Source organism: Fusarium vanettenii (genome assembly GCF_000151355.1).
Source record: "Fusarium vanettenii 77-13-4 chromosome 14 genomic scaffold NECHAsca_24_chr14_5_0, whole genome shotgun sequence".
Lineage (NCBI taxonomy): Eukaryota > Fungi > Ascomycota > Sordariomycetes > Hypocreales > Nectriaceae > Fusarium > Fusarium vanettenii.
The window spans coordinates 189,609-206,224 of record NW_003315861.1 but is presented as its reverse complement, the minus strand read 5'-3'; the positions used below and the strand labels follow the sequence as shown (position 1 = coordinate 206,224).

General features: G+C 53.1%; 6 protein-coding genes across 6 annotated transcripts; 3 read left to right on the top strand and 3 right to left on the bottom strand.

The window, feature by feature from the left end:
- Window positions 1-442: 442 nt before the first annotated feature.
- NECHADRAFT_55392 (uncharacterized protein) lies at window positions 443-1,942 on the bottom strand (the record flags this gene model as incomplete). The annotated part of the gene is made up of 1 exon (XM_003044113.1): window positions 443-1,942. The coding sequence occupies one exon, from the start codon at window positions 1,940-1,942 to the stop codon at window positions 443-445; it is 1,500 nt and encodes a 499-aa protein (XP_003044159.1).
- A 545-nt stretch (window positions 1,943-2,487) lies between these two features.
- NECHADRAFT_55397 (uncharacterized protein) lies at window positions 2,488-4,422 on the top strand (the record flags this gene model as incomplete). The annotated part of the gene is made up of 6 exons (XM_003044162.1): window positions 2,488-2,726; window positions 2,775-2,867; window positions 2,925-3,153; window positions 3,185-4,160; window positions 4,214-4,278; window positions 4,330-4,422. 6 exons carry the CDS (start codon window positions 2,488-2,490, stop codon window positions 4,420-4,422), a joined length of 1,695 nt encoding a protein of 564 aa, XP_003044208.1.
- Window positions 4,423-4,902: 480 nt separating this feature from the next.
- NECHADRAFT_55328 (uncharacterized protein) lies at window positions 4,903-5,938 on the bottom strand (the record flags this gene model as incomplete). Its single annotated transcript, XM_003044112.1, has 2 exons — window positions 4,903-5,170; window positions 5,220-5,938. 2 exons carry the CDS (start codon window positions 5,936-5,938, stop codon window positions 4,903-4,905), a joined length of 987 nt encoding a protein of 328 aa, XP_003044158.1.
- Window positions 5,939-6,315: 377 nt separating this feature from the next.
- Window positions 6,316-9,613, top strand: NECHADRAFT_55330 (uncharacterized protein; the record flags this gene model as incomplete). The annotated part of the gene is made up of 2 exons (XM_003044161.1): window positions 6,316-6,616; window positions 8,838-9,613. The coding sequence occupies 2 exons, from the start codon at window positions 6,316-6,318 to the stop codon at window positions 9,611-9,613; spliced, it is 1,077 nt and encodes a 358-aa protein (XP_003044207.1).
- Window positions 9,614-10,001: 388 nt separating this feature from the next.
- On the bottom strand, window positions 10,002-11,492 carry NECHADRAFT_88588 (uncharacterized protein; the record flags this gene model as incomplete). Its single annotated transcript, XM_003044111.1, has 4 exons — window positions 10,002-10,231; window positions 10,287-10,458; window positions 10,813-10,933; window positions 11,023-11,492. The coding sequence occupies 4 exons, from the start codon at window positions 11,490-11,492 to the stop codon at window positions 10,002-10,004; spliced, it is 993 nt and encodes a 330-aa protein (XP_003044157.1).
- Window positions 11,493-12,444: 952 nt separating this feature from the next.
- NECHADRAFT_55318 (uncharacterized protein) lies at window positions 12,445-14,018 on the top strand (the record flags this gene model as incomplete). The annotated part of the gene is made up of 3 exons (XM_003044160.1): window positions 12,445-12,929; window positions 12,987-13,380; window positions 13,431-14,018. The coding sequence occupies 3 exons, from the start codon at window positions 12,445-12,447 to the stop codon at window positions 14,016-14,018; spliced, it is 1,467 nt and encodes a 488-aa protein (XP_003044206.1).
- Between the last annotated feature and the right edge of the window lie 2,598 nt (window positions 14,019-16,616).

Below are 16,616 nucleotides of genomic sequence, written 5' to 3'. Positions count from 1 at the left end.
TGCTATAGGAGTGAGCTATGTGGAAGTGGGATCGGTCGTGACAATGCCAACTCCCGATGAGTCGTCATTGACGCTCATAAGTTAGACATGGCCAAGGAATGCGCTGATAAGGCAATTCAAACGCCCAGATTCAAGTAGCCTCGGATGTTGCGCAGAAATCTTTAGACATCTCACATAATGGAACGTATCGGATTACAGGACCATTACAGAGAGAGGCTCGTCATTTTTCATATCCCATGGTAACCTATATGCTTGGGCACTACTGTAATGACTGTATATGATGCTCTTGCTTGGGATACTCACCCGAACGTCCTCCTCCCATTAGCGACCGGGATTTGTAGTAGTGTCTGAGGGGCACTGCTGTTTTGACAGACAAGTAGAGCCTTATTTGACACCAAGACAACTGGAAACAAGAGAAAGTCCATCGACCAAAGTCAAAGCATTATTTTCCATTCGCTCTCCGTGCCTCGCTCGCCTCCTTGGCGGCGTCGACTTCCTTGCCATCCACCCAGCTCCCATGCAGGCCGTCCATCAACTTGAACGGCAGCTTAATCTCAGCCAGTGGTCCCTTAGTGATGTCCGACGCCTCAAAGAGCAGCAGGACGTTGCGGCCCTCACGATATCGGTCGGCCAGGACGAGGATATAGCCGTCTTCGTAGTCGGCGCCCTCGTATCTGGGTACAAAGACGGGCTCCTGGAACGTTGAATCGTCCCCGTGGCGGTACGATTGCAGCTCGCCCGTCTCAAAGTTGTAGCACACCAAAGTGTTGAAGCCAACGTTGCCCTCGGCCGTCTCGTGGTCGTTGACCTTGATTTGGTATGTAGGATCGATCTTCAAGATCCAGACACGTGAGTACTTCTTGCCGAAGAGGCGGTCGTCGATACGGCCAAACTCGTTGATGCCGTCGACGAGCACGCCCTCAGGGTGGATCATCTTGTCGGTGCTGCCGTTAGGGTCGAACCGGTAGCGAAGGATGGGTGCTTTGACTTTCTTGGGATCGGTAAAGAACCTCTCACCCTTGGTGTTTGGGAAAAAGGGGAAGTGCAAGTCGGTCCAGACGTTGGCATCCAGGACCAGCTTGCCGTCCTCCTCGTAAGCGTTGATGGTGTGCGAGTAGCAGCCCTGGGGCGTCTTGAACCACTTTGCATCCTCGGGCTTGGCGCCTCGCCGAGGAATAACACCCAGTAGTTGGTAGTCGAGATTCTCGTCCCAATAGAAATGGTCGCCGCCGCTCTTCATCTGCTCCAGGCTGGCCTTGAGGCCGTTGATAGGGAACACGACCCAGTTATCGGTGGCCCAGAAGTCGTGGATCATGCACGGCCACGGCGCCTGGAACCACACCTCGTCTGAGATCTTGCCGTTCTTGTCGACCGTGAAGGAGCAGATGTCCGGGGACGCATCTCCCGCAGCCTCGTACCCATAAGAGACCAGCTCCCCCGTAGTGGAGTCTGCCTTGGGGTGTGCAGTGTGCGTCGGGCAATGGAGCGTGCCATGGTAGTCGATGTAGCCGAGGGTCTCGAGGGTGATGGGGTCAAGCTCCATGGGCCGGGCGTCCTCCTTGAGCGCCATCAGCTTGTTGTCGTGAAAGACAACATGAGTATTGGCCGTGGTCCCCTTGAGAACGTTCTGGACGCGCGGGTCATCCGTGTACTTGTTGCGGTACCGGCCAAAGAGGGCCTGCCTAGCCTCTCGCTCGGCGATGAGCTTGGGCGTGCGCACGTAGCGCTGCTTGAAGTCGACGTGGCCATCCTTGATGTAGAACGAGCTGACGTTGCCGTCACCGTTGAGGGGGATCTCGGTTTCGGCAAAGATGGGTGGGAATGCGTGGTCTGGCTGGACGCGGTAGAAGGCCCCGTGGATGGTACTGGGGATCTCCCCGATGACTTCGAGTTCGTAGGCGTCTGCCTCGAACCGCAGATGGTCCTCGTTCCACTTGCTCATGGCATAGTGCTTGGGGAAGCGGGTGCCAGGGACTCCTGGAACGACATGCGCCATGGTGGTGAAGGTGGGCTTTCGCAAATAGTTTCGAGACGCAGCTGTGGTAGATATGTAGACAAGCAGTATCGACAAGTCCCGAGTACCACGTCTGGTTCTTATATCAACGGGATCATGTCCTCAGCGAGAATCATGTTTCCACTAGAGAATACAACTGCTTCTTCCTTGTTCCCAAGCGTCATAATCTATCCGCTGGTTCCGTGTGAGGTGGCATCTCCACGCCACCCCAGAGTGGGTAACCTCGCCTCCCCACCATGGCCTTACGCTACGGAATTAATGCACATGGGTGCCACCCGAATAGCTAGAGTTCTTGAGCCGTGAATGATGGCGCGGCCGGCATTTTCATTCGGCTGCTTCAAACCCATAAGGACCTGGCTATCCTTGAAGAGTGGCTTGACTGAAGAGACCAGAACTCAACGAAACCAAGACCCAAGATCCTTTTACTCTTCATTTACTCTCAAACACTTCATCACACAGCCAAACACTTCCAAATGGTTCAGTGGTACACATCTCCCGAGCTTCAGTCGCATCACGATGATGCGTTCGGATCTCGGAAGCCAGGGACACGGACCCTTCCCCCAGGCCACGACGAGGCGAGCTTCCAGCGTGTCCTGGATGAGTTCCGAGCCATCGTCGGCCAAGAGAACGTCATAATCGGTGAGGCGCTGGTCAACTTCCGCGACCCGTATCCCTTGTTTGAGGAAGGATTCGAGGCATCCGCTGGATTATGGTCGGGCCCTTCAATCCGAATAATGGCAATCAACTGACAATACTCCAGCCCAGCCTCTGTCGAGGAGATCCAGGCCATCCTCAAGATAGCCAACCAGCACCAGGTCCCCCTGTGGACTTGCTCGCAGGGCAAGAACTTCGGGTAGGCTTGGGAGAGAACCCCTGTCCTGTCATTGATCATACTGCTCACTTTTCGCAGATACGGTGGGCCTGCACCTCGGGTTGCTGGCTCTATGGTGCTCTCTCTCCAGAGAATGAACCGCATCCTAGAAGTCAACGAGAAACTGGCCTACATAGTGTTGGAGCCTGGAGTCACCTTCTTCGATGTCTACAACTACCTTGTCGAGAACAAGCTTGATCTTTGGGTCTCCGTCCCGGCTCTGGGCTGGGGAAGTGTCCTGGGCAATGCAAGTCAACTCTCTTTCCCGGTGGTAGTTCTCTCTGCTGACTGATGCCCAGACTCTGGACCGTGGCCATGGCTACACAATCTCGGGAGATCGCCAGCACTTCATCGGCAGCTTGGAGGTGGTGCTGGCTTCGGGGGACGTCCTCCGGACTGGCCAGTGGGCTGTGCCTAATTCCCCCAGCGCGCATGCCTGCCCCAACAGTTTCGGTCCCCAAGTCGATGGCCTCTTCCTACAGAGCAACCTGGGTATCGTCACAAAGATGGCTGTGGCCCTCGACGCGGCCCCGGCATCTTTTATGGACGTCAGGGTCCACTGTCCCGAAGTCGAAGACATTGCGCCCCTCATTGATGCGCTCCAACAGCTGGATCGTGAAGGAATCACACAGAGCCACGGCATGATCACTAATATCAACCACTTTGCCTCTCATGATGCGCCCAAGCATGAGCAGCAGAGCGTGCCGGGGCCTCTGACCCCCGAGAGTATCGCCTCCCTGAAGAAGAAGTACAACACGGGGTACTGGCGATGCCAGGTGTCCCTGTATGGGCCCACACAGCTGGTGGTCGCCCGTTGGAGCAGAATGCAGGAAGTTGTCACCCAGAAACTGCCCAACGCCTGGGCCGAGCACACGCTCTACGAGGGCAAGGATGGCAGGCCTGTAGACAACAACCAGATCGGAACACTGGCTGCAGGTGTTCCTTCAATGCTCGCCGTCAAGCTCGCGGACTACAACCTTCCTGCTGATGGGACAGGAGCGGGCGGACACATCGACACGACCCTTATCCTTCCGTGTGAGGGCGACACTGTCTTGGCATGGTTCCGGAAAGCAAGGGCCATCATGGAGGAGCAGGGGGTTGACCCATTCATCGGCTGTCACGTCTTCTCGAAGTATATTCTCTTTGTTCAGGAGTACGTCTTTGACAAGACCAGTACCAAGGCGCGTGAAGGTGGCCGCAAAGTGGTCAAGGCTTTGCTCACTGAGGCGAAGAAGAATGGCTTTGCCAATTATCGATCTCATGTACAGCACATGGGTAAGTTCCACTGGACCTTGACACTTGGGGGCAGATTTACTGAACATTTCCAGACGCCGTCCAGAATCTGTATGGGTTTAATGGCCACATTTATAGAAGATTCGTCGAGACTCTTAAGGTATGTCGCTATCGCAGCCGCAAGATATTGCCTCTAACTTTCCATCACCAGGCTGCCGTGGATCCAAATGGTATCCTATCTCCCGGAAAGCAGGGCATCTGGCCGCTTAAGAATCTGGTTCATCTACCTTTGCGCAGGACTTGAGTGTTGGGGGGGGGGGGGGGCACAATGCATGCATGAATCAATCATATAATAGCATAGGTACCGTGTATATCAAGCAAGTGCAACATACAATCATGTTCGCAAGAACCTTGTTGCTCTAGCTGTTTCACACGAGCGTTAAGCGCGACTTGTAAGTTCTCGCTGAAGCACATGGTCGGTAAATGTCCTAGACTCACACGTCTCATGCGACATCGTAGAAGGGGAATCTTGTACAACGCGGGCAGACCCAGACTACAATCCGGTCTATCGCTCTGACTTGTGCACCTTAGTTACAGTCTTCGGTAGAAGCGTCGGAGACTTGTAGATGAAGTGTAGACGCAATGCTTGGAATCAATATTCTTTGACTTTATGAGACAATTCACTTGACACGTAACCCATCACACAGATCGCAACTGGCCAAGATCATTGATATCTCCGGGCAAAGAGAAACTCAGCTTCAGACTTGTGTTAATAATACATTCCCTAATAGTAGAGCGTACCGTCGACTACCTGCACACCAGCCCCAAGTGTGCCAGCCGACTTTAGTGCCTCGGCATGACGCAACGCCGCTACCTCAGTTTCTGAAACGAGGACAAAGTCATATTGAAGCAGTTTCGTAGTCTCTGATACTCCATATGCTTCTGCGAGCCCTGGCGCCTCAGAAACCTTCTTCAAATCCACGATGAGAGACTCCTTGACGCCAAAGACAGCGTCAGAGGTCTCGTATGGGTCACCACGGATATAGAGTGCCCTGTTGGCGTCAGCAGAGACTCTGCGTTGCATGCGTGGGTATAGCTTACGTTATCAAAGGGTCGTAACCAGCCTTCTTGAACTTGAAGTGCATATGGCTTGGTCGGTAGGGATGTCGGTTGAGAATCTTGAGAAGCTGGCCCACTGGCCCGTCGTCGGGGATGGGATAAGGGACGGGTACAATGGCCTTGAAATAAAACTTGCCTTGGTGGTCGCTATGCAGTACTGCTCGGTTATCAAAGCCTTCGCGATCTGCATACTGCACATCATAGAAGCCCTTGGAGTCGGTCTCCCAGACGTCAACCTCGACATCTGCTAGTGGGTTCCCCTGAGAGTCCTTAACTGAGCACACGACCAAGAGGGGTTCTCCCTCAGGATCATGAGAGATGGTATGACCGGAAGCCACATTTTCAGCCCCGTGGGCATGAAACGGGCCGAGAACAGTCCCCTCGGTGGACGTAGGCGGTTTAGGATGATCGATAGAATCAACCAGCAGAGATAGTCCCAAGACATCAGATAGGAGAATAAATTCCTGTCGTGTGTCGCTGCAAATCTTTCCGGTTCTGGTGAGGAACTGGATGGCTGCCTCCCACTCGGTTGTGCTCAAACGAGTCTCACGCGCAAAATCATGAAGGTGGTGAGTGAGCCTCTCGAAGAGGAAGCGCGTCCGAGGGTTCTGGCAGGTAGAGTTTATGGCCACGACATTCTCGGTGATGTTTTCGGTTGTGAGATCCTTCAATGGGGGGATATCTGGGCGAATGTGCGACATGGCGGCTGTTCTACTCGGGCAGTTGACGAATCATGGATGTGCTTCGAAAGGGAGGCTATTCACGCTTCAAGTATCAAGTATCAAGTCGATGAATTTGCATTGTGAATCTCGGGTGGGCAAGTGACCGACGCCTTCGTGGAGCAGGGCAACCCCGCCGGCGGTGGGGATGGGTCGGTGGGTGGGTGTCATCGAGGAAGATGACATGGGGTATGGCACATGGAAAAACCGGGCGGGTAATTATACTGTAGTTGCGTAAAAGCCATCTACCGAAACTCATTGCCGGCGTCAAGATAAATGCAGGCGGATGGGCATGCCGCTCGACTCATCTAGAGGAAACATCATTGTCATCGCCACCATCGACTCTACCTCTCGTGGAAATGGAGTCTTTCGTTTACAGCCCCCTGCCTCATAGGGTCATCTTTGGACGAGGTTCAACCCGCCAGTTTCCACAATGCCTCCAGGAGCTTGGCTTTCGTCGACCCTTGGTCCTCTCGACTCCCCAGCAAGTCGACCAAGCCAAACAAATCACCACCATCTTGGAGCCTCATGTGGACGCCACTTGGATTTTCTCCGAGGCTACGATGCATACTCCTTTGGATATCACCGAGAAAGCCCTCCAGTTCTGCCAAGAGAAACAGCCTGATGTCTTGGTGTCGATTGGAGGCGGCAGCACCACTGGTCTTGGGAAAGCCATCAGCTTCCGCAAAGCGCTACCATGCACAACCACTCTTTCGCCAACCCCACTCTTTCGCCACGCAAAAAAAAAAAAGCACCACCAAAAATCAACAACTTTACTTACACAGAACTTGACCAAAATGATAGATATGCGCAAAAATTTTCGTTTTATAAATAATAAATGCACATATCTATTGAATCCTGGGTCTTTTGATAACCCGCCCTGATCGCGTGGTTGGTTGATGGGGTATGGTTTCCTCTCTGACTTCAATGACCGAGCCAGCCTCCGATTCTGACTCCGGCTCGCTTGAGCTGCCACATTCCACCACAACAGGCATAATTTGAGTCTCCTCTTCGGCTATGGCCTCTCCAGCAGCTAGAGTCTCGCCAAGAGTCATAAAACGCTTGTTAGGATTCGGCACCGCCTTCCTCTTCTTCCCTCTCTTCAGGCGAGCCAATTCCTCCTCTAGGCTAGCAATCCTCGCAGTATGCGCCGCTACCGTCTGCTATTGAGCCTCAAACCCCTTGGCTATTACGTTGTACCGTCTTCGTGTCTTTGGCGTTTTGTTTAGCCCAAGATCGCGAATTTGGCGGCTCGTCTGTGGTGTATCGTCCGAGTCAAAATACGGCCTGGGTTCGGGAGTCGCTCTTGGGCTACCATTTGGCCTATCCTGTTGGATTTCTGGATGCCGCAGCGCTTTAGCACGTGAGATCGGCCAATTCCCAGTAACCCTCCAGCCGGAGAGTATATTCTTCTTAGTCATTCCAACTCGACGCGCCTTGGCGTAGGCCCTGATGAAATTAACCTTATCCATTGGAGTAGAATCAGTCAATGAAGCGAACTTTTCCAACTCTCGTCGATATGCGGCTTTGGAGGCATTGAATACTCCATTGTCCAACGGCTGGAGCCCATGAGAGCAGTGTGCTGGCAGATAGCAACAGTAAACGTTGTTCAGAAAGCACGTGGCCATCCATTTATCCTTCCGTCGCTCAGTAGTGATCTTAGGCTAAAGAGAATGAAGAACATACCGTTGCATGACTCCCATGACCATCTAAAATGATCAGTCTCGCGTCGGAGTCGTCGGCAGGCGTGGTCTGGGGCAGATAGACTCTTTCAAGCCATTCAACGCCAATATGATCGTCAGTCCACCCGTTAGGCGAAGTTATGTAATACCAGTCTGCTATCGTCTTGAATTCCTCAAGAAACCACTGTTTCTGGAGTTCTTTCCCCTTGAAGATTATGCCAGGGATTAAAGCGCGGCCATCAGCAGTGATAGCCTCGATAAATGAAGTCCAATTCCGAGTCTGTGGTCCCTTGAGAAATGCCTTCCGCTTTGGGTCCGCGCTTCCAACAACCAGGCCATCTAAGCCTAAATAAAAAGGATTAGTCGGTCAGATTTCAAGCACTAACAAGGTATACAGATAGATGCTTGCCGAAACCAGTCATAATACCCCCTTCATCAACGTTGACGGTGTTTTCAGGCTTAATCCAGCCATACTGGCCCTCCCTGATATCAAAGTACCAGTGAACTGCCTTGGGCGTGAAAGCGTCGAACCTTTTAGCTTCCTGGCGTCTACCCATCTTGGTCTTGAGGTCTGTGCGGCGATTGATAAATCTGGCCACCCAATTGCGTCCTAACTCGGGATGTTCGCCCTGCCGTCTCAACAAGCCCATGACGCAAGCGCGGATCTGATCGTGGGACGGAGCATAGCCCAAGGATTCCTGACGGAGTATCCAGAAAGCCAATCTGTCCTCTTGATCCTTGGACAAACGTCGGCGAGGGTGAATCTGCTCTTTCACGGCTCCCCGGCCGTTAAGTCTGTCGATTAGAGTCCTTCGGGGCACTCCCCGTCTCTCAGCCGCTTGAGAGGGTGAAAAGCCATTATCAGTAATATCCAATATAGCCTCAGCCATGTCGTCCTCTGTATATTCCCATCGAAGTCGCGAGATAGGCATTTTTTTGTCGCTGTCAAAGACAAAGACCAAAAAACACGAGAAGGAGCGGTGAGCGGCTTGGTGATCGGACTAACAATATTTCAATAGCACGGCCTGCATATATCGCGTACCCCACACAACATTACGGAGTCAAAACAATCACCTTCAATCATTTCTATAATCAATAGAGGTAACTTCTTTTACGTAGCTATTTATTTTGGCCAACTTTCGTGTAAGTGAAGTTGACGAGTTTTGGTGGTGCTTTTTTTTTTTTGCCTGGCGAAAGAGTGGGGTTGGCGAAAGAGTGGTTGTGCATGGTATACCACATCTCCATCCCAACCACATACGCCGGTAGTGAGGTGACTCCGATTCTCGGGGAGACTGTCGATGGCGTCAAGAAAACCCAGACCCATCTGTCAATCCTCCCCAAGACGGTTATATACGACGTTGACTTGACTCTCACGCTTCCATTGTCCATGTCGCTTACCAGCATCATAAATGCTCTTGCGCATGCCGTCGAAGCCCTTTACGCTCCTAACCTCAACCCCATCGTCAGTCTCATGGCGGCTGAAGGTGTGAGATCTCTCGCAAGAGGAGCATATGAGTTGCTTGACGATCCCAACTCCCTTTCAGCTCGATCTGCCTGCCAGTACGGAGCCTGGCTCTGCGGAACATGCTTGGGCAGCGTTGGAATGTCTCTCCATCATAAGCTCTGTCATACATTAGGTGGTTCGTTCAATCTGCCGCATGCTGAGACACACACAATCATCCTCCCACACGTTTTGGCATACAATGCGCCTCGAGTCCCCGAGGCTATGAAGATTCTTGCCGGTGCGTTGCCGGATAGCCATGGTGACGCTTTACGCGGCCTCAACACTCTGCTCCGCAAGCTGGGTGTTCCTCGAAGCTTGGAATCCATAGGTTTCAGGGAGGCGGACATCGCCAAGGCAGCTGATCTCGCCGTCAGCAAGTCTTACCCCAACCCAAGAGAGATCAACAGAGATCTGATCAGGGAGGCCATCAGGAGAGCGTGGGCTGGGGAGGAGGCAAGGGCAGATTTGTAGAACGAAATGGAACGGGGCCAGACTCGAATAGGGCATCTTTGTACAACGGCGGCTGAAGGGATAGGGATGGCCCTGTACAGCTTTTAATAACTTAAATAAATATTGTGCGTTAAAGTCATGTCAGTTGGCGATTTGCAGTAATCCCACCCAAACCAAGACTTCAGGCAGTACAACATGTTGATTCACTTTGAAACGTACAAATTGGGACTTCTTGGGAAGATTATTGACTAAACATAGAAGCCAGGCGTGCTCTCGAACCCTCTTCGAAGTTATTCTATACACCACACAGCCAATTCTCGTAGCCGTCAAGCGGCACATGGCTTTCTCTCCATCGCGTGCAATATTGTGCCGTCTCATTCCCTAAGGGTTCCATCTCTGCGGACAGTACCTACTCGATGTTTGCTGCCTCCGAGCACTCCCTCCGGACGAGGGCCGCGTGAGCCGGACTTCGAACTGTGACCTTTACCTCGTACGGCTTCTCTGTTCCGATCTCAAACGGCCTTCCAACCGGGATCAGATGTCCTGGAACTGTGTGGAAGTCGAAGCAGTACATGACACGCGCGATCAACAAGTGAAGGCTGTTGCTGGCGATGACCCATCCGGGACATACTCGGCGGCCTAGTAGAAACCCATTGTTTAGTGGCATGGCGGTAGAATGCGTCTCTCGACTCACCTGCTCCAAAAGCCAAATGCCCCTTGATCGGCTTGTCTAGGTCCTCGTTCAGGAACCTCTCGGGCCAGAATCTTTCCGGCTGCTCGTACTCGGATGCATCCATGTGCACGCCCCAGCTATTCCAGATGACATTGGTCCCGGCTGGGAGGTTATACCCTTCGAAAGAGTCGTCCTAGATCAAAGAATGGGAAATTTCAGGAAACGATATGCTTGAGAAACTGGTCAGCCTGATCCCGAATGAACATCACAGCAACACGCCCTCAGAGAGCATGCAACGCAGCGCTTGCAGAAGGCTCCTTACTTCCATCGAAGAACTTCTTTGCTAATAGCTTTGATGTATGGCAAGCTGGCGATATCGCTCGCGACCGGGAGTCTCTCGGCGTTTGCACCACAGATCTCGTCCAGATCCTTGCGTGCACGCTGCACCGAGTCGGGGAATAGGTAGCGCTGCCCCGGCCATGAGCTGGTTCAAAGCCACGAGCGTAGTATCGGATCGAGCTTTTATGAGGGACCCCGCGAGAAACACCGTCGACTCATAGCCAAGCGTCTTGTCTCTGCCGAGCCTCTGGAACTCGGAAACGAAGCAAGTCACATCCTTGCCCTGCCGCTGCCGCTCGGCGAGACCCTCAAACTCTTCAGCGAAGTTCCTGCGTCGAGGTCAGTAGCTGCCTCCAATTGAAAGCGCAACGTGATGGTATACTTCTTGGGTTGTTCGAAAACACTGTTTCCCCATCACCTCCATGGCTGAATTGAGCGCGGGAGGGGAATACCGGTAGACGCCAGGAACGGAAAAGAATCGATCAAGTTGGAGCCGGGTTTGAAGATCTTCATGATCTCGTTATTGGTGTCAATGATCCTATCGATATTTGGGTCTCCCAACTTGGTCCTTCGGCCAAACACCATGCTCATGATCAGGGAGCTGGCATATCGAGCGTGAGCCTGGTTCCACAGATCCGGCTCGGCAAGGTACAGGTAGAGCAGCGCTCGCGACTCAACATCTTGCAGAGGGGCAAACACGTTACGATTTCCAGGGCCAATAGTCTCATGGATGACCTTTCGCTCCCACTTCCAAAGGTTGCCGTACGGCATGAAGACGACGCGTTTGCCGCCAGAGGCAACGTCGCCGGGCATGGGCAGGTTCTGCCGTGAAATGTATCGCGCCCCGCGCTTGTCGAGCAGTTCGTTCGTAACGCGCTGAGAGTTCATGAATATCCAGTAGTTAGAGCCCACCTTGAGCGTGAACCTAGAGGAGAAGAGTCATCAGCGCTGGCTTCTCCGTGACTATGGGCAGTACATTTCACCATATGTCTTTGCCAGCCGGTGGAGGTAAAGACGTCGCTCTGCCGTGTCGGCCGGGATCTGCAGCATGCTCCCAAACAGAGGCACTCCGGGTACGAGATTGGAAAGCTGTATTTCTGATGGAACCGGAACTAAAGAACCGTGCGGTACAAAAGCCATAACAACAGCAACGCGCTGCCAACCGCCAACGTTAGCGGCTGTCCTTCCAGCAACTCCATGGCAAAAGAAGAGAGATGGAAGATATTAGAGCTGAGGTGTAATTTCTCAGTAAACTCTCTATCTCCCACATTTGTCGTATGGTATTTATGGACCAAGGGCGTGTTACGGACCATGGCAGTGGGTAGCGTGTAGCACTCAGGGTGGGCAGCTTTCCGCGCCCATGTAGCAGAGACGCATATGCCGAAGTGTTTAAAGCTAATACCCAAAGCTTGTTACAAGGTAGCTGTAGATCAAGAATAGTTTTATCGCTGTCTTATCGAGTCGCTACGAGACGAACTCTGTTAGTACCGGTAGCATATGGCCGTCAACGAGATAATGAAGCCGTATCAAATAAATCCAAACTACTGGAAGCTGGCTCCCAGGAGATCAAGAAGACCACGGAGGCCCTGATGACGACAGTAGATAAGGTCCGGCATGGGTATCACCCACCCGTGGTGGAGGAGTTCCCCACCAACTCTCTTACCCACCCTATATCCACCCGGAATCGATAATCAGCTGTTCCGCTCTAACAAAGTAGCAACTACTGTGAACAGCTGGTTGGTGAGTTCATCATAAACAGGGCTAAATACTCCATAGATTCATCGTGCGTCGACAACTCATTCGAAGCACCCTTCTCAGTTATTCTCATCCTCAAAAAGCCATGGCCTCAAGTGACAAAGCTAACGGCTCGTCTACGCAGACGAGCGACACGGTTCCTTTCATCATTAACGGGAAAGATGTCACCTCAACCTCGACCTTTGCGGTGAACAACCCCAGCACCGGCAAGGAGCTCTGGAATGGCTCTTCTGCCTCAATCAGCGAGGCGATCGGGGCCGTCGAGGCAGCCCAGGCAGCCTTTGCCTCATGGTCTCAGACCAAACCGAGTTTTCGAAGAGGCATCATGTTCCGCGCGGCAGACCTCTTTGTAAGCAGAAAGGAGGAGCTATTCTCCTATCAGAGCCAAGAGACGGGTGCGGGGCGGCAGTTCATGGAGATCAACATTAATGCTACGGCGCAGATCCTCAGGGATATTGGCGGCAGAATTGAAGCTGCGGTTGAAGGGTCTGTTCCTGTGACGGCAGAGGAGGGCTCACATGCAATCATGGTCAAAGAGCCGTATGGCGTCGTTCTCGCTATTGCCCCATGGTATGTAAACACCCCTGCTTCTGTCCGTACAAACCAGGACTGATGACTTCGTCACAGGAATGCTCCATACGTGCTGGGGGCACGATCAGTTGCGTTTGCCCTGGCAACAGGCAACACGACGGTTCTCAAGGGTTCCGAACTCAGTCCACGCGTGTTTTGGGCCATTGGCGACATCTTTCGACAAGCTGGCCTACCGGACGGTTGCCTCAACATCATCTATCATCGACCGGCAGATGCGGCTGCCGTCACAGAAGCGCTGATCGCCCATCCAGCAATCAAGAAGATCAACTTTACTGGCAGCACCCTTGTCGGAAGCATCATCGCCAGCTTGGCAGGTAAACACGTAAAGCCGCTTTTGCTGGAACTGGGTGGGAAGGCCAGCGCCATAGTTCTCCAAGACGCGGACCTGAAAAAGGCCGCTGCCAGCTGCGCAGTTGGCGCCTTCATCCACGTACGTTGATGCTTCCTCGCTGCTACTTGACTGCTCACAATTACCTGCAGGGTGGCCAGGTGTGCATGTCGACGGAGCGCATCCTGGTGCACAAGTCGATTGCGGAAGATTTCAGCGCCGCTCTCAAAAAGGCCACGCAGAAGCTCTTTGGATCCGAGGCTCCACCGTTTGTGCTGATCAATTCCACGGCCGTGCAGAAGAACAAGCGGCTGATTGCCGACGCGGTCAGCAAGGGCGCGGTGACCCTGTTAGGCAATGCCGAGGCCACCGAAGACCAGCCGACCAAGATGAGACCCATCATCGTTTCCAACGTGTTCAAAGACATGGAAATATATTACACGGAATCTTTCGGGCCGACAGTGTCTCTGATGACGTTTGAAACGGAGGAGGAGGCTCTCACGGTCGCGAATGACACCGACTACGGACTTTCGGGGGCCATCTTCTCCGAGGACTTGAAAGCCGCCATGAGGGTCGCTAGGAAGTACGAGTCCGGGGCAGTCCACATAAACTCGATGACTGTGCACGATGAAGCTTCGTTGGTGCATGGAGGAGCCAAGAAGAGCGGCTATGGAAGGTTCAATGCTGCGCAAGGCTTAGGGGAGTTTCTCAGGTACAAGACCATTACCTGGAGGGAGTGAACGATACGATCATGATCGCGAAGAGGTAGCCAGCGTAGAGCAAGGTATGGCTACTGTGTTCATATTGAGTGCTCGGGGTTGATGTCCGTCCGGAAGCCCGACATGCAGCGATGGCCAATGATCAGAGTCCGATTTGCGGCCAACATAACATGACAGGTGGGCCACCAAGACCCACCTCCTCTGCACTCATGACTCGTCAGCTCCGACCTCGGATAAGCAAGCCCACGAGCGACCCACCCCCGCAATCTTGTTCCCCGCATTTGCATTTGGAATTTGTCAACCCCAGACTCTTCCTTCTGGTGAATATCTCGCAATTTCCCACCTTGTTCAGTGAAAACCAAGAACCCACCCAGCATCTATCTTACCCGCCTGCCACCCGATGGACTGACTCTTGACATGTCTGGCCAGGATAACTCTTCTACGCAGCCAGCTAGCCGTGACCATGCAGGTAAATCCCCTAACCGAGACGGGTACGGCTTCTCGTGCCCCCAGTGCAATGCCAAGTTTAATCGCTTAGCTCACCTACGACGCCATCAACTGACGCGTAAGTTGCCCCTTTCTCGTCGTCGCCCACGACTGACTCCCATACCTGTCTGCAGATGGCGGCGAGAAGCCGTACAACTGCCTATACTGCTCTGTAGCCTCGTCGCGAAAGGATGTTATCGTCCGCCATACCCGAAACTTCCATCCCGGCGTCGCCAACGGAAGTGCGAGGCGCTTCCGAGGCAGGCGCCGGACCAACTCCCACCCTGGAGCTTCTGGGCCAAGGGCACGGGGCAATGGCTCTACACGGACATCACCCGCTACCACAACAGCCCGAGGAGACAAGGACCACCACTTAGAAGGAGTCAACGATGCGGCCGAGGAACATCGCGAATTCCCAGCAAGCAACGAGGTGGACGGGTCCCAGAGCAGCCAGGAAAATCCACTGGAGAGTTTCCTCCCCTCACATACAGACCTGTTCCCTCCCTATCTCCCAGAGAGCCCTCTGACGTTCAATGCTTCGTTCATGGAACCCGAGCTCGTCAACTCCAACCTGTCTGAAATGATCGACCTCGACACACTGCTGGCGAATGCCCAGGAATTCCTGCGTGAAATGCCAGGCAGCAATGCCCCCGAGTTTCCGGTTTCTGTCTTGGAGCCGCCGGGGCCCTGTCTCCCTACCTCTGACCAGAGCAAGAACAATACTACCGAGCATAACTTGGTCGCCGACGATAATAACTGTGCAAGCGCCTGGGCAAACCTTGTCAAGTATCCGGTCCACATACTCTCGTCTGTCCGATTCCCTTCCAAGTATGGCGTCGGCCGGTTCGTGAGATCTTTCTTCGAGCATATTGCTGCGCACATACCGGTCGTCCACGAGCCGACCTTTGACATTGCTACAGCGCCATGTAAGTGTCATGATCGATAGTGGAATTCAGTCTTGACAGATGGTTCGATTTAGCACCCCTATTGCTTGCTACAATGGCTTGCGGCGCCGTTTATCTCGGTGAATACTCTACTGCTATTTCTACGCACGCCGTCGCTGTCCAACTCATCTTTGAGGTAGGAGAGATGTCGCAAGACCATCAGAACTCCCCTTTATTAACAGACAAACCAGCATGAACGAATGGTTGAATCCAAAAAGGTCGATATCGAGACCCTAACCTGGATGTTACAGACATATTTGCTATTGGGCTATTTTGAGATTCATTGCGGCATGGAGGGCAAGGCAACCCACGCGTTTCCACATTCCATCAAGGTATGTTCCTCCCGCAAGTGGTGGCATGTTCAAGGCTGATGCTGTGATTGCAGCTTGCGCAAGAAGCACTCGGCGAGCTCAAGAGGTATCCGATCACGACGTACAGGGATTGGGTACGCCAGGAGTGTATAAATAGGTATCCGCATTCACCTTGTTCACACATCTACAATGTTGACATGACACTAGGTGTATCGCAAGCACAATCCTGATAGGGGCCTCGCTTGGTTCAAAGGAACGGGAAGAATGGCTTGCGTCCCCCGTCGTCGACGCCAGATTTGCTCTACCGTCAAGCACCGCAGAATGGCAAAAAGACGAGGCCAGTCTGGAAGTTCCCGCACAGGTTCTGTACAGCGACGATGCATTGAGTAGCATCTTTGCCGGCCAAGCACCCTCCCTGCCAGTCAGTGAATTTGGTCTCGTCACTATCATATCCGCAATACTCTACCGGGTCTGTTCCTTCGAGATACTTACAAGCTCTCACCACGTGGAACTCTACACCAACTTTGGCAAGAAGATGGGACGGTCAGTGCAAGTACTTGACGAGCTTCTCAGGCGCCGCATGGGTGAAGCAGACTCTGGAATGGCCCCGGATCCTAGCGTGCACCTCGCCAAGTCTTTGCTGAACTCGGTCTTTTACCATCTTTACGCTAGCAGTCCACTGGCAACCATGAAGAAATTGCTCTGGTCGCCTGCTGCACTGGATAACCCAGAGCAAATTTCGCACCTTTCAGCCGAGGCAAGCTCACCTGAAGTTTACAAGGCGCTTTTCCGTGCAGCAGATCAGCTACGATCCGATTGCCGCCTGGGTTTGAAGTATCTAAGAAGGATAGGACCGATGAGGTTCGGGCCCGAAGGCG